The sequence below is a fragment of the Agaricus bisporus genome (assembly GCF_000300575.1).
Source record: "Agaricus bisporus var. bisporus H97 unplaced genomic scaffold AGABI2scaffold_8, whole genome shotgun sequence".
Taxonomy (NCBI): Eukaryota; Fungi; Basidiomycota; class Agaricomycetes; order Agaricales; family Agaricaceae; genus Agaricus; species Agaricus bisporus.
In genome coordinates, this window is record NW_006267371.1 from 476,612 (window position 1) to 489,735 (window position 13,124).

General features: G+C 43.6%; 5 protein-coding genes across 5 annotated transcripts; 1 reads left to right on the forward strand and 4 right to left on the reverse strand.

Annotated features, from left to right (window-relative positions):
- Positions 1-402: 402 nt before the first annotated feature.
- Positions 403-588, reverse strand: AGABI2DRAFT_46575 (hypothetical protein; the record flags this gene model as incomplete). Its single annotated transcript, XM_006463088.1, has 1 exon — positions 403-588. A coding segment is annotated over one exon (186 nt), but the record flags the coding sequence as incomplete, so codon positions are not given.
- A 683-nt stretch (positions 589-1,271) lies between these two features.
- AGABI2DRAFT_119978 (hypothetical protein) lies at positions 1,272-2,381 on the reverse strand (the record flags this gene model as incomplete). The annotated part of the gene is made up of 1 exon (XM_006463089.1): positions 1,272-2,381. One exon carries the CDS (start codon positions 2,379-2,381, stop codon positions 1,272-1,274), a length of 1,110 nt encoding a protein of 369 aa, XP_006463152.1.
- A 3,316-nt stretch (positions 2,382-5,697) lies between these two features.
- Positions 5,698-8,416, reverse strand: AGABI2DRAFT_152410 (hypothetical protein; the record flags this gene model as incomplete). Its single annotated transcript, XM_006463090.1, has 4 exons — positions 5,698-5,754; positions 5,918-6,195; positions 6,250-7,825; positions 8,339-8,416. The coding sequence occupies 4 exons, from the start codon at positions 8,414-8,416 to the stop codon at positions 5,698-5,700; spliced, it is 1,989 nt and encodes a 662-aa protein (XP_006463153.1).
- Positions 8,417-9,356: 940 nt separating this feature from the next.
- AGABI2DRAFT_119981 (hypothetical protein) lies at positions 9,357-10,015 on the reverse strand (the record flags this gene model as incomplete). The annotated part of the gene is made up of 4 exons (XM_006463091.1): positions 9,357-9,462; positions 9,512-9,709; positions 9,766-9,791; positions 9,845-10,015. The coding sequence occupies 4 exons, from the start codon at positions 10,013-10,015 to the stop codon at positions 9,357-9,359; spliced, it is 501 nt and encodes a 166-aa protein (XP_006463154.1).
- Positions 10,016-10,167: 152 nt separating this feature from the next.
- AGABI2DRAFT_119982 (hypothetical protein) lies at positions 10,168-13,114 on the forward strand (the record flags this gene model as incomplete). Its single annotated transcript, XM_006463092.1, has 2 exons — positions 10,168-10,181; positions 11,410-13,114. The coding sequence occupies 2 exons, from the start codon at positions 10,168-10,170 to the stop codon at positions 13,112-13,114; spliced, it is 1,719 nt and encodes a 572-aa protein (XP_006463155.1).
- Between the last annotated feature and the right edge of the window lie 10 nt (positions 13,115-13,124).

Consider the following 13,124-nt stretch of genomic DNA (forward strand, 5'->3'; position numbering starts at 1 on the left):
ATAGTACGAAGAATCCGGCTATTGCCCAGTGTCGTGGTCCCCAGTATCCCCATCTCTGTATTACCCACGCCTTCTGTTCCTCATAGTCCCACATCCCTAAGCATACTCTCCCACACCGCCTGCACCGATGATCCGATAGGTTCCATCCTACCGGCCTGTCTTCTCTTCCTATACTCGCCGCTCTCCTTCGCCATTCTACTTGTTCCGCATGGTTCGGAGGTAGAAAAGATAAGATTAAATCAATGAGTTCAATTGGTAGATCTGTAGCTTGTGCCATTTTAGCAGTATGCCGATAGTTTAGCCTCCGTCGAACTGTAGCAGCAGAGGGAAATTATTATGTAATAAAATGTGTGACAGATGTGACAGCGTGACGCCGTGACATTCTGGCAAAGTTCTAACAGTCTTGTCTTTGATCGTGATTTCGTTCAGTTTCCTATAATCCTGACATAACCGTAGTGAACCGTCTTTCTTGGGAACGAAAAAACATGGTGCTGCATAGGGTGATTTCGATGGTCGGATTCGATTGGTAGCCAGATTTTCATCCAAGAATTTGTCCAGTTCTTCTCTCTCCAGTGGTGTCATGCTATAAACCTTTGATGATATCTCCGTTGGTGCGTTTTCCGTGAAGTTAATTTCGTGATCCCATTCCGTTCGTTCAGGCAGTTTGTCGAAGTTCTTTCTGTTGAAAAGATGGGCGAAGGGTTTCATGTATGCTGGTAAGTCCTCAGGGTTCGTTGGATCCGGTTCTTTTTCCTCAGTGTCTTCGTTTGACTGTAATCGTCGTATACGTGGTTCGAAAGAGATGTCGGTATGGGGAAAAGAACATGATGTGGGGCACCGGTTGAATTTGATCATTCCTTGTTTCCAATTGATTTCGGGGTTGTGGTTCGTTAACCAATCATGACCTAGAAAGAGGTCGGAGGATTGTAATGGAGTGACGACCGCGTCCAGTTGCTCGTTATGACCGTTGATGTTTAGATCTATCTTCGCGAATTTGGTGATATCCTTCTTTCCTGCTATCGTTCCATCTGAGTTCCTGCATGTGATCAGCCGTTCCAATTTCTTCGTTGGGATTTTCTTCTTCTTTACTAATCCTTCGTCGATACATGTGTGTGTGCATCCCGAGTCGACCATGGCTGAGACTTTGAGTTTCTTTCTGTTTGTTGTGGTGAGGAGGGGTTTTACTTCCAGTTCTTGCACTCCTAGACGTTTTTGAGGGACAACGTATCGATTGTTCATTTGTCTAGGTACATTGGTTCGCGAGGTCGTGCCTACTCGGAACCATCGGAAAAACCCTGATCTTTCTTGGAGTCGTCTTCATCGTCAGAATCCTTGTTCATCGCTCTAATCCTTCCACTCCTGTTGCTTCGGCAATTCTTCGCAATGTGTCCCAACTTTCCACAACTGAAACACTTGAAGGTTTTCTTCTCTCCGAAATTCTTCTTCTTCTCTTCGCAGTCCTTCCCGATGTGTTCAAACTTTCCGCATTTGTGGCATTTGGGTTTCCCATCCTTGTCCCATTCGAATTTCTTCCATCCTATCTCCATTGGTTGTCCACTTCCTCCGTAAGTGATCCCAGTTTCGGTCTTCTGATCAATCCTTTTCATCGTCTCTAATCCTGACCCAACTTGTAGAATTGCATCATTCCATTTCTCTCTCGTGTCCGGGATGTCTTTCCTTGGATATCCTAAGATCGTTTTGATAATGTCATGACGGGTGTGGCGTTTAAGGAGGAATATGGCATGTTGGTCGTCGATTTTGGCTTTGTACATGAGAGCTGTGAATTCGACGAGGAAGTCCATGGTGTTCCTGTTTCCTTGTTTGAGGGATTCAATTCTTTCTTCTGCTATATCCTTCTCGTTTCCCTTTCCAAATGAAGTCTTGAGTTCTTCTTCAAAAGTATCCCATGTGTATGTGAAGTTGGTGGCGATTTTCTCCGTCCATATGTCGGCAAAACAGCTGGGGACTGGTCCTTTCAATTGTACGATGGTAGCGATAATCTTCTGGTCGGTGTCCGTGACCTTGTTGTATTTGAGGAAAAGCATCATGCTCCTCCACCATTCTGAAAACTGCTCTCTATTCCCCCCAAAATCCTTCGGGCTCGGGATAAGTGACTTGAGTGCATCTGCTTGTGCACTAACGGTTACGGCGGCGTCATTGCTCATGTTGTCGTTGTCTCGGGTGTTCTGATCGTCTGTGTTGATGGTGTTCTCATTCTCTGTCTCTGTGTCGACGGGGTTCCTAGTGTCTCTGTAACTCCAAAAGTCAACTGGTTGTCGTTTCTTCTGGTTCTTCCTGTTCTGGTTTCTCCTAGTAGATCTGGCTACTCGTTCGTAGTGTTCTTCGTCTAGACTGTTGTAGTCGTTTGTCTCTGTGCTCATACACTACTTCTCTGGTGCCCGTGTGGCTAAAATTCGTCTGATGCCTGTATGGCTAAAAATTCGGTTCTGCAGCAAGCGTAAGCCGCACAGTACCCTTCCAAGGTACTTACTAGTTGCAAGGTGAGCTAGGGACGCTTTACCAAATGTTACGACCTTAAAGCGAATGCTCAGGTTGCAGCGAAGGCAAAGACTTGAGGGCGAGTAAGGGAAAAGCAAGTTGGTAAAGCGTAGGGAAATACAGAGAGTATCTACACTTACTTATACTAAGACTATCTACCCGAGGTAACTAACTATAGAACGGGCTGAGTAACCATGACCGAGGTAGATGAGTAATACTGAGAAGGAAAGTATAAACTAGGAAGGAAGATGATCAATCATGAGAATAGAAGATTGATCATGGGAACTAAAAGATATAACAGGTATCATGAAGGATCAATCAAGGGAACAATAAGAATGATCATGAGAAGGGAAAGACAAACAAGGTAACGTCAAAGAGAAAGTGACATGGGAAAGAATGATGGGAGAAGCGTAGGTGGGGAAGAGTATATCCAGGGATATGGAAATGAGTAAGCATGATGACGTCCCACCAATAGGTTGGTAAATTCATAACAGATTGTGGCGATTGGTGAAGATCGGAAATGGTAGGAATGGTGAGAGGTGATAAGAAAGGAAGCTGGGACGTAGATGGCTTTGAATGTGCTTGAGACCCCAACGGTGGATTGGGCTGAGGTGATGGTTGTACGCCGGTTGCTGTAACCTCGATTGTTGTCTCTGGAAGGGGCGGCATGGATGAAAGTGGAGGGATAGACTAGATCCCGAATGTCCTATGATCAAAGTGAACAACAAAACTATGGCCATAAAGAAGCGACGTACATCGATGTTGACAGCCTGCGATCGTTCGTGAAATTCAGTGTTGAGTTTCCCCACCTTCATCAGCAAAAAGTCACACAACTTATGCAAACTTATGAAAAAGTTGCCTTATGCTTGCCTTATAAAGACCAACTTAAGGCACATAAGTCTCCAAAATAGCATAAGTTCATAATTTTTCATAAGCCAGACAAGAAGTTTACACATAAGTCACACATTAGTTCATAAGTTTATCATAAATTCATAAGTTGGATACAAAGAAAGTATAAGCACAGGACATTTCATAAGTCAGGCCAAAGGTTAAACCACAAGTCAGACAAAATTTCATAAGTTTATTATGAATTCATAAGGCTACTGACAAGTCAAACAGTATCTCATAAGTGAAACATAGGCTCATAAGTCAGATAACAAGGCAAGAATCATAGCATTATAAGAACATTATGCTGTATGTCAAGTTCTACTGCTCATAAAATTCCGGAAAAATCACGACAAATCTTGAAATATTAAAAGAACAAGAGTTTATATGTATGTTTTTATCGGAAAACATACCCGTTATGGAGATATCAAGATTCCATCATGGGTGGGGGGGGTCATTGTCAACTGCAGATAGACTCGTCGTAGAGCCTGCTCTACTAACCGGAAAATTCTGGAAAAATCATGACAAATCTTAGAATATTAAAAGAACACAAGTTTATATGTATGCTTTTGTCGGAAAACATACCAGTTATGGAGATACAGAAAAACATAACAAGAATGCCATGTTTTCTACTGGTTACTGTGCCGATTCTGATGATTGAAGAGTGTAAGTATATGTATTCAAGGTCCAGGAATTCGAATCTGGTTTTAGATTTATTATCCAATCAATATTTGAGGAGCTACAGTGCAATCTTGTGTTTATCATATGTTAAATGTGCAATATCTCAATAGGCTTTCATCTAACAAAAGATCTAATTGGATATTCAAACTCCCCAACCTCGAAAATATAGGAATACACTTTTAGATCATTGAAATTCATGCAGGAATGACCTGAAAATATCTCCTACCTATGATTTGAGGAACTTTGACTCGAAAATCCCAAGTCCAGCAGTCATGTGACATCATGTGACATGTTGAACTTCTGTTTGGAGCACAACGTTGATCCTTCCTCATCACCACCATCATTCCTCCCCTCCCCTCCCTTCCCCTCCCTCCTCATTGCTCTCCTAGGCTTATATTCAAGTGAGTAACTTTCCTTCCCTTCCCTAGCTCTCTCCCAGCTAATTCTAGGCTGGTTTAGGACGCTTTTTTGCCTATTTTGGACGCTTTTTTAGGGCTATTTTGGGAGGGTTTTGAGAGGAGATGTGAGGATGATATGTGGATGAGTTTTGGGGGGATTTCTAGTCTTTGGTGAGTGCTTTTTGACTCTTCATCTACTCATACTCATTTGTTACTTTTAGAATCTCATTTCTCATCATTTCCCCTCCATCTTCCATTTCTACCCCCCTGGCTGCTGTCATATCCCTCTTGTCCGCTTTTTTCAGGGTCTATTTCCTCTTTAGGAAGTATGTATTATACATGATGTATTGCATTTACTATATGAATATAATTCTTTGTTCCTTATGCATTATGATGTTCCTTATGATTGAGCTTATACTCTCTTACATCTTCTTACTGTCTTAAGTACTTACTTATGCAACTTAAGATAAATCCTCATGACTTATGATAATCTTGAATCTTATGACCATATTGTGACTTATGCACTTATGATTTACTTAAGTATTGCATAAGTCAGAACCTCAGACGGTGACATGCCTTATGCAAAAATGACTTATACTGACTTATGATTTTTATAAGTTTGCATAAGTCAAATTTAAGTCACTTTACCTTTTCCTGATGTTGGTCCATTATTCGGCGCCCATTGAACTCGGCTCCTCTGGTTCTTCTAGTCGAGATTTTTTACGCTCAGGTGCCTCTAGTGCGGTTGGAGTGGTGGGCGAGGGACGCATGAAAAATTGCTTGAGCATAGTCGGGCATGTGCGTGAGGGTTGTTGGACTTGACGCGTGGGTTAGGTCATGTGACTAAGTCGCGTCTGAAGTTGGTTGATTGATCGAGTAACTTAAGTGTTACTAGTTACTCGTCACTAGTCACCGATCATCCAGCTCATGGTGCTCTCTCTCTCTCTTCTGTTCACAACGTCATTATGAATCTTTTATGCTGGGTTACTGGGTATCTCCAGAGCCCCTCCACGAGTACGGTTACTGGGTCTTTCTCCAGAGCCCTTCCACTTCCAATACCTGAGTCACCTCTGGTTCAAAACGGCCTCTGTCACGTCAATCCGCCGTCTCGTGTACACCCCTCCACAACACCACTGTCAGCCACAACAACCGCCTCCACAGATTTACAAAGCCGCCCTTGATGTCTAGTAGTCATCGGCCATTCAAATCGTTGGCATTGCTCACCTGCAGACGACTACTCCGTGGACGCAGCTAAACGAGCAATGTCTTCTGATGTGTTTGCGTCCTGGCTCTGATGTCGTAAAGTATTATCCCCTTCGATGTTCCCACTGAACGGGCCTTTGGGCTAGCTGCTGTAAGCGAGATACTTCCCTCTGTGGCCGATTGTTGAACTGATGGCGTTCTTGCAGGTAACGCAACAGGTAGAAGTCCCAGTAGCGTAAATATGGATTCACATAGAAGGATGGCGATCGGATGATTGTGTTGTCCGATGTCCAACTGGGGTCTATTGATTGCCCGAATTTTGGGATAAGGTGACACGAGCTTATCACGTTGGTGGCTGGAATTATTGACGCTCGTTTTTGTAGATTCTGGGATGAAAATGATACAAGATACATTCCGAGATCTGGAACTGGGTCTCGCAGTGGCTTGAACCAGTGGACGTATAACAGCGGTACCTCACTTGGATCATTGGTGAGCCGAAAAATTAGTCGACATTGAGCCACTGCGATTCCTAAGGAGTATTTTCAGGCTCTATCTGTACATTTTCTCAATATATCAGACATACCATTGTGTGGGCCACTACCAGCAGACGCAGGGTGAACGCGAACTAAGATGGTGCTGAACTGTGGGGGGGTCGCTTTTTGGATCCCTTGTGTGGTAACGACTCGGGCTTTGCCTTCATTGGCAATAACCACATCTCGAGTATGCTCCAATGTCACTTCCAAAATTCTTGGTAGGTGGAGTATGAGGCGACGAAAGACAGGGAAACGGGAGGTTGGGGAGACGACATAGTGAGAGTTTGGATCCATCTCCCGCACATATCGTGATAGGTGAGTAGCAAAGTTTGCTGCACCGAATCGGTTCTCAATTACACTTGCCTCAAGGTAACCGTATGTCGGTGCTTTAGCAAGTTTCCAGGTAGCTTCAGTGTTGTTGGAATCAGATTCCATATTGTCGCTATCGCTATCATCCGCTTGCATTTTGGCCTTCTCTCCCTCCCTGGTGTTGGTCCCTTTAATATTCTCCTCGTCGTGGGGAAGATTGTCCTTCAAAGTCGGTTGGCGACCTGGCATTGCCCAGTCAAGGTAGGCCGAGAATTTTCTTATCGCATCTTGTCTGGCTAACCATGTTGTCATCTGTTTGACGTAGTCCTTCTTGTTACTTGCACGATAGCCAACCTTGGCAAAATCGATATGTAACTGCTCTGTTGCTTCGGTGTTGTATCCAGTCGCGCTTCTGAGGGTTATTATTGAATCCACGTAATGTTTAATATTATGAATTTTGCTGATGTTGAAGTGCTGACGAATTCCTAGGTCTTGAAAAATGTCTTTGTTAGCGTGGAACATAACCCATGACTGGTCTAGGCGTCCCAGGGTCTCATCAGTATGAACCTCCATCTGAGCATAGTGGATGAAATCAAGAGCTGCACGAGCCGTTCGAATGACTTTGGGTTCCGTTGCGTTAGCCAGGACGCCCAAGTAGACCTTTTCCATATTCTTGTGTTCCGTGCCAGTCCATTGCGAGGTAGACGATATTCCGTTTTTAAAATGTCGAAGGCTAAAATGTTTTGTCATAGCTTTAAATCGACGATCAACTTCTTGAGGTCCGCCTGCTATAGCCTCGGTAGTCCAGCTGACCAGATGGTCTTTGAAGACGCCCTTGTGAAGTTGATGAAGGATGTCGGGGGTAATACAAGCAAAGATATTGCAATGGGGTAAGTGCCGCCAAAATGGGAGTATTGCTCGCAATGACCATTCCTGAAATTCAGGTGGTCGAAAACCGTTAAGTTTTGCCCCTAGGACACGGAGAGTCTCCTCTGGGTCACGTAGGGCGGAGTGTACTGGGCTGCCTCGCTGGTGTGGTAGTATGGTGCATGTTGGGCAACTATTTTCCTTGCAACAGCAAATGAGGCACTGTTCAGGGTAATCCGCGAGATATGCTGCCAGGATAGGGTATACTCGTCGTTTTTTGCCATCTGCGCATTTCATCACTATCCCTGACTTCCCTCCTTCTACAAGTGGTTCCAGCATCGTCTCCATGCAGTGATGAAAGATCTGATGACCTTCGCCAGATCGACGTTCGGGAGAGAAACATTCAAGCTTGGTGACAGGGATGTAACCAATCAAGACCAACGTCAATGTCTCGAAGTCTCAAGCAAGAATACTGCGAAGTCTAAGAAAAAGGCTCCCTCGTTTGACGACTTTGAGGAAGAAGTCCGTGCTGTTGTGAAACAGGCTAGCCACGAGTTTGAGATACTATGTGTCACTCGTGATGGTTTTCCTAATATGATCACCCGTGTTATATGGGCCCATCGTTGTTGGGACAATGCGAAGCAGTTTCTACATGTGGAAGATAACGGTGATCTCCCAAGTAAAGCATCTCTCTTGGTACGTCTCCATTGCTGCTAAGTGAATGTGTAGCATACTGATGTCTCAGATCCGTGGCCGCACTTCACGTATACGAGGTCACCTAGTAGATACTGTTGTCCGTGGCCTTGTTGAAAGCTCGTATGGCTTCAGAAACGGATCGTCAATGCGCAATATACAGAAGAACCTAGAGTTGGTAGCTAACTTGACTCGAGAAGGAAGCTTTCTGTATAAGGTAATATCATTCCATTGCCTCGTCCAATTCTGATATCCATGTGTTTCTAGGACCTTGAGAACCGGAAAGGGTTTCTTAAGCATCCGATCTTCGGCAAGATTATCAAGAATGCGTTCTTCAAGAATGAGCATGCACGTGGAGTAGAATTTAAAGATTACTTCAATCCAATCTCGGTTTCCATGCTTGCCCTCCTTTCGACCATGGTAAGATATGACTATGTATGCTCGAAACTTGATGGATACTGATTGGAATATGGGATTACAATAGATTTACGCCTGTATCACTGGATGGGAATCCGGAAAACAAATATTGGGTCATTTCAAGGAGGATAAGTTTATCAAGATATATGAAGGCTTTTGTTTGGATATCGGGAAATGGAAGGAGTTGTTTCCTGCGGTGACTGCGAATATGCTCAAAAAAATGTTTGAGCAACCCTAGTGAGTCCAATCACATAATTTCTATATCTTGCTAAGATTGTTTCGGTAGTTTCGATGCTTGCCCTTTGAACACTACTAGCATATTTTCCGAAGAGTCCATAGATCGTTTACGTGAAGAAATGGAAGGTCACACCGGAAATACTGATAGCAAGGATGACTAGATGTCTATATGTGATGATACTCCTGACCAATACATTTGTAACTGGTTTACGGTTTACTACCTAGGTGAAAGGTATAAGCTTGCCCAACAGTATCAAGATATATGAACTATGTAAGATATGTAGCATTATGTAGTGCGCATATGCCAGGTAGATGTGTTTGTACTTGCATATATGTAGAACTATACAGGTCTATGAGGCGTCTATATAGGTCTACATTGTCCAACCCAGTACTATGGAAAGCTACATATAAGGGGACCTTCCTATATGCCCAACCCCGTCTACATAGACTATATAGACCTATATAGTCACCTGTTTTTTCCCTGATGAAGGGGGATTGGGGCAGCAGATTCCAAGGCATGGTGGAAGGGAGTGGAAGTCCGAGACGCCTCCTGACTCGACTTCAACAAAAGGTCACCTGACCCAAACACGCCCACGCGTCGCGTTAGCAGGGTACGTGAGAGAATTTGGTCAGATCACTGACCTGGCTTCTTGGACCCCAGGTTGACCGTCTTCAAGGTCTTCCATCCCGCTTTCAAGCCACCCAATGCACCAGCAACCTTCGACCGTTTGGAAGCTTGCCTGTCAATGGTCAGCACAAATCAGGAGCAACTCAGAGAATTGTACTTACTCAGCCGTTTTGGTATAGGTTTTGCTCTGTTCACTGACTTCCAGTGGTCTAGTAGTCTCCAATGCCTCGGTAGCATCGACATCAGAGGGACTTTCATGCAGGTCTTCGCTAGCTTTGCGTTTCTTCATGTTACTGGTCGTGCCTCGGGATTTGTGAGCTGGATTTTCCACGTCCCATGGGCTTGGAGACTCGGTACGGCTTTTATTGTGACCACGAAGTCGTTTATTTCTGATTTGACTGATCTTCGACTGTACAGACTCGCGTAACCACCACATTTCTCCTATGGAAGAGTTAGTGAGGGTTAATACTATGCGTGCGGCTCTGCTGGCTAACCTTTTTCTGGATTACAGGATGATTGATATGCTCGTCTTCGTCTGGTTCTTCACTATTCCACTCTGAACCAGAGTCCAGGTGATATATCCCCTCCTCACTTTCCTGGTCTCCTCTCTCATCGAAGTTCAGCGTTGGCGGAGCGGAATCAGAATCGGCCCCAGTCACAGACATCGGGGGAAATTCAATTTCTGAATCGTTGCCGAACTCGGTACTACCTGCCCTAGGACTATGAGTTGAATCCTCAGCCAGCGCTTGCTGTCCGGAGTTTACGCTGTTCGAAGAATCATTGGCATGGAATCTGCCAGCTTCGGCAGTCTTGCCTGATGGCTTATCTTAGGTTAGTCACCATTTTGTCTCAAGGCTCCGCCTGGGACTCACGTTTCTAATTGTTATAGTCAATTTGGGTGTACTTCGCATCGATATGTTGGCTGCAGGTTCCAAGTCGGGCCGAGCAGCATGGGCTTTCTGTTATGAACCGTGACATATACGGTTACATTTCTCATAGTGATTACTACATCTGTAATTACAATTATGTTTATCTCTTAGTGTACTTATATTTCGCTATCTTGATTGTGATTTTGTTACATACTCTATTGATCCGTTTTAATGATCCGGAAATAGTTTATAATTAACTTTCTATAATTATTGTTCACTTGTTCCGTTTCTATTTTAGTGTGACGAAAACTTCTTTATAATTCCCGAGTCGTCCCCGAGTCGAGTCTCGGTACCTTAAGAAGTTGATCTTAGTTATATATAGAGTACTTGTAAAACATATATAAGACGCTCAACTTTACGATGTAGAAACAACGTTTCTACTTGGTTAGGTGGAGACTTGAATACAAAGTCTTAGTCTAACTATACGCTTGAACCGTCAGACTTAATTGCTAAGCTCTATAAATCGCTCTCAAGCTCTTAGTACTATAACGGCGCATTTGAGTTACTCTTCTCGATTCATCGAGGAGGTCTCCTTTGTTACGCTTTAGAACTCTGAGTATTTCTATCGACGTAACGCCCCAGCTTAGGACCGGGCCGGGGTCACTGTAACATTAAGTAGAAACGTTCCTCTTCCGTGATCAGGACAGAGTAATTCGCTCGCCGAGATACCCATCGAGTGCGCATAATAAAAGTTGAACTTGGGTTACCGCAGATAAAACACTAGACTGTCTTAAAACTACTAGTTGTTTATCAACGGAAAAGGATCAACTAACACTGGTAACTGGTGGACTAGTTACACGATTGCTTATAACAATCGAAGTCAGTGAAGACTTTAAACACTCGACCAATAGAGGGTCTGTACTCACAGTCAGTGAAGACTTTAAATACTCGACCAATAGAGGGTCTATACTCGAAGTCAGTGAAGACTTTAAACACTCAACCACCAAGGGTCTGTACTTGAAGAGTCTTATAAAGACTAGGAATAGTGAGTCCAATTGAAGGAACACTAACCACGGATTTACAGAATTGTACCTGTAAGTTTTGTACACAACAAAATTTACCTTTCAAAGCAATACCAGAGATTTGGTCTGGTATTGAACGGAAACTGCCAAAACGGAGTCATTCTTTAGTAACAAATTTAAGCAAACTGCTTACAAGGAAGACAAGACAAAGAAGTGGTACTATACCAATATCACAGAAGGAAAAAGCTACTACTTCAACGACGCTGACCAACAACGAATTGCATCTGAGTATCTTGAATACGAAACCCAGAAACTCTTTAGAGCAGCAAACCTCCCAAGAATCAGAACAAGTAGTCAAGACGAACACATTAATAGACAAACCTCAGAAGCAATCAGAAACCTCAGATCTGCTACACAATCAGCCGCACAATCTGCTACACATTCTGCAAAATCAGATCATCAAGAAAAAGGAAAAGATAAAGAACCTTCGCAGTCAGTTTTTGACTGGCCAGAAACAACAGTTGGAGAAGGAAATACAGATTCTGGAAAAGGAAATCCAGGACCTCGAGATCAGGACACAGAAAGTCCACAGGAGGAAGTTAAAACTAACAGAAGTCCAACAGGAAATACGAACACAAGCCCTCCGAAAAGCCCTCAGCCAACGCCACCAAGAACACCAACACCACCAACACCACCAGCAGGAAACCCAGGAAATCCAGCCGGAAATATGGCACAACCACCAGCAGGACCTCACATCAAATACCCGAAACCAAACAGGTATTACGGAGACCCAAGATTATACAGACCATGGATGGTATCCCTCAAACTCTATTTCAACAGCTATGGGATTACAACGTCAGACTCCAAAATCAATTACACCCTTGGATTACTTGAAGGAGCCGCATCCAACTGGAAATCAGATTTTATCGCCACTCACCCAAATTATCCAAATTGGACAGACTTCAAGAATTCTCTTGAACAGGCCTTTGCACCAGCCCAACAAGGATATGAAGCAGAACAAAAGCTACGACGCTATAGACAAAATGGAGAATACATTGAACACTACATTAGTGGATTCTCAGTATTATCCTCACAAGCAGGATTACCAGACAGCACCGCACTCAGAGCATACTTCGCAGAAGGACTCGATAAAGACGTCCGAATTGAAGCAATCAGATTCACCCCAACAACACTACAAGAGTGGAAAGACGCCGCAAGAAATGCCTTCAGAATTGTTATGGAACAACGAAAAGCATCAGGCAATTTTGGACAATCGTCAAGATCACATAAACCATATAAGAAAAATAAACACCGATCTCAAAAGAGTATCCCGAGATACAGTAATATCTACAACGAACCAGTCCAACATAAACCCGCAAGAAGCGAGTGGGACATGGATGTTGACCAGATCTACTTCCAACTCAATCAACTCGGATTGGACGACGAATCCGAAGATTCAGAATCAGAATCAGAAGAATCAGAATCTGAAGACAGCGATGATGAAGAAGTCAATTTCATCAGACAACGAAGAACCCAAACCCAAACGCCTAAGCAAGCGGTACAGGGATTTATTAATGCAATCCTCACAGATGAACAACGAGCAGCTCTCAAACGAGGAGAATGTTTCTTCTGTCACAAGAAAGGACACTGGTACAGAGATTGCCGTGCAAGGAAGCTATATATTAAGCAAGGAGGAAGAACAAGCATGGATCAAAATCCAGGAACAGATCGAAAGAAGAAACAAGGAAACGGAAAACCTAAGAAGCAAAAGAATTGGAAAAAGAAGGAACCCATAGATCCGAACGCTATGGTCTACAACATTGAAGAAGAAGAAGACAACTTTGAAGAATTTTCTAAAGACGGAAATTTTTGAGTACTTCTGA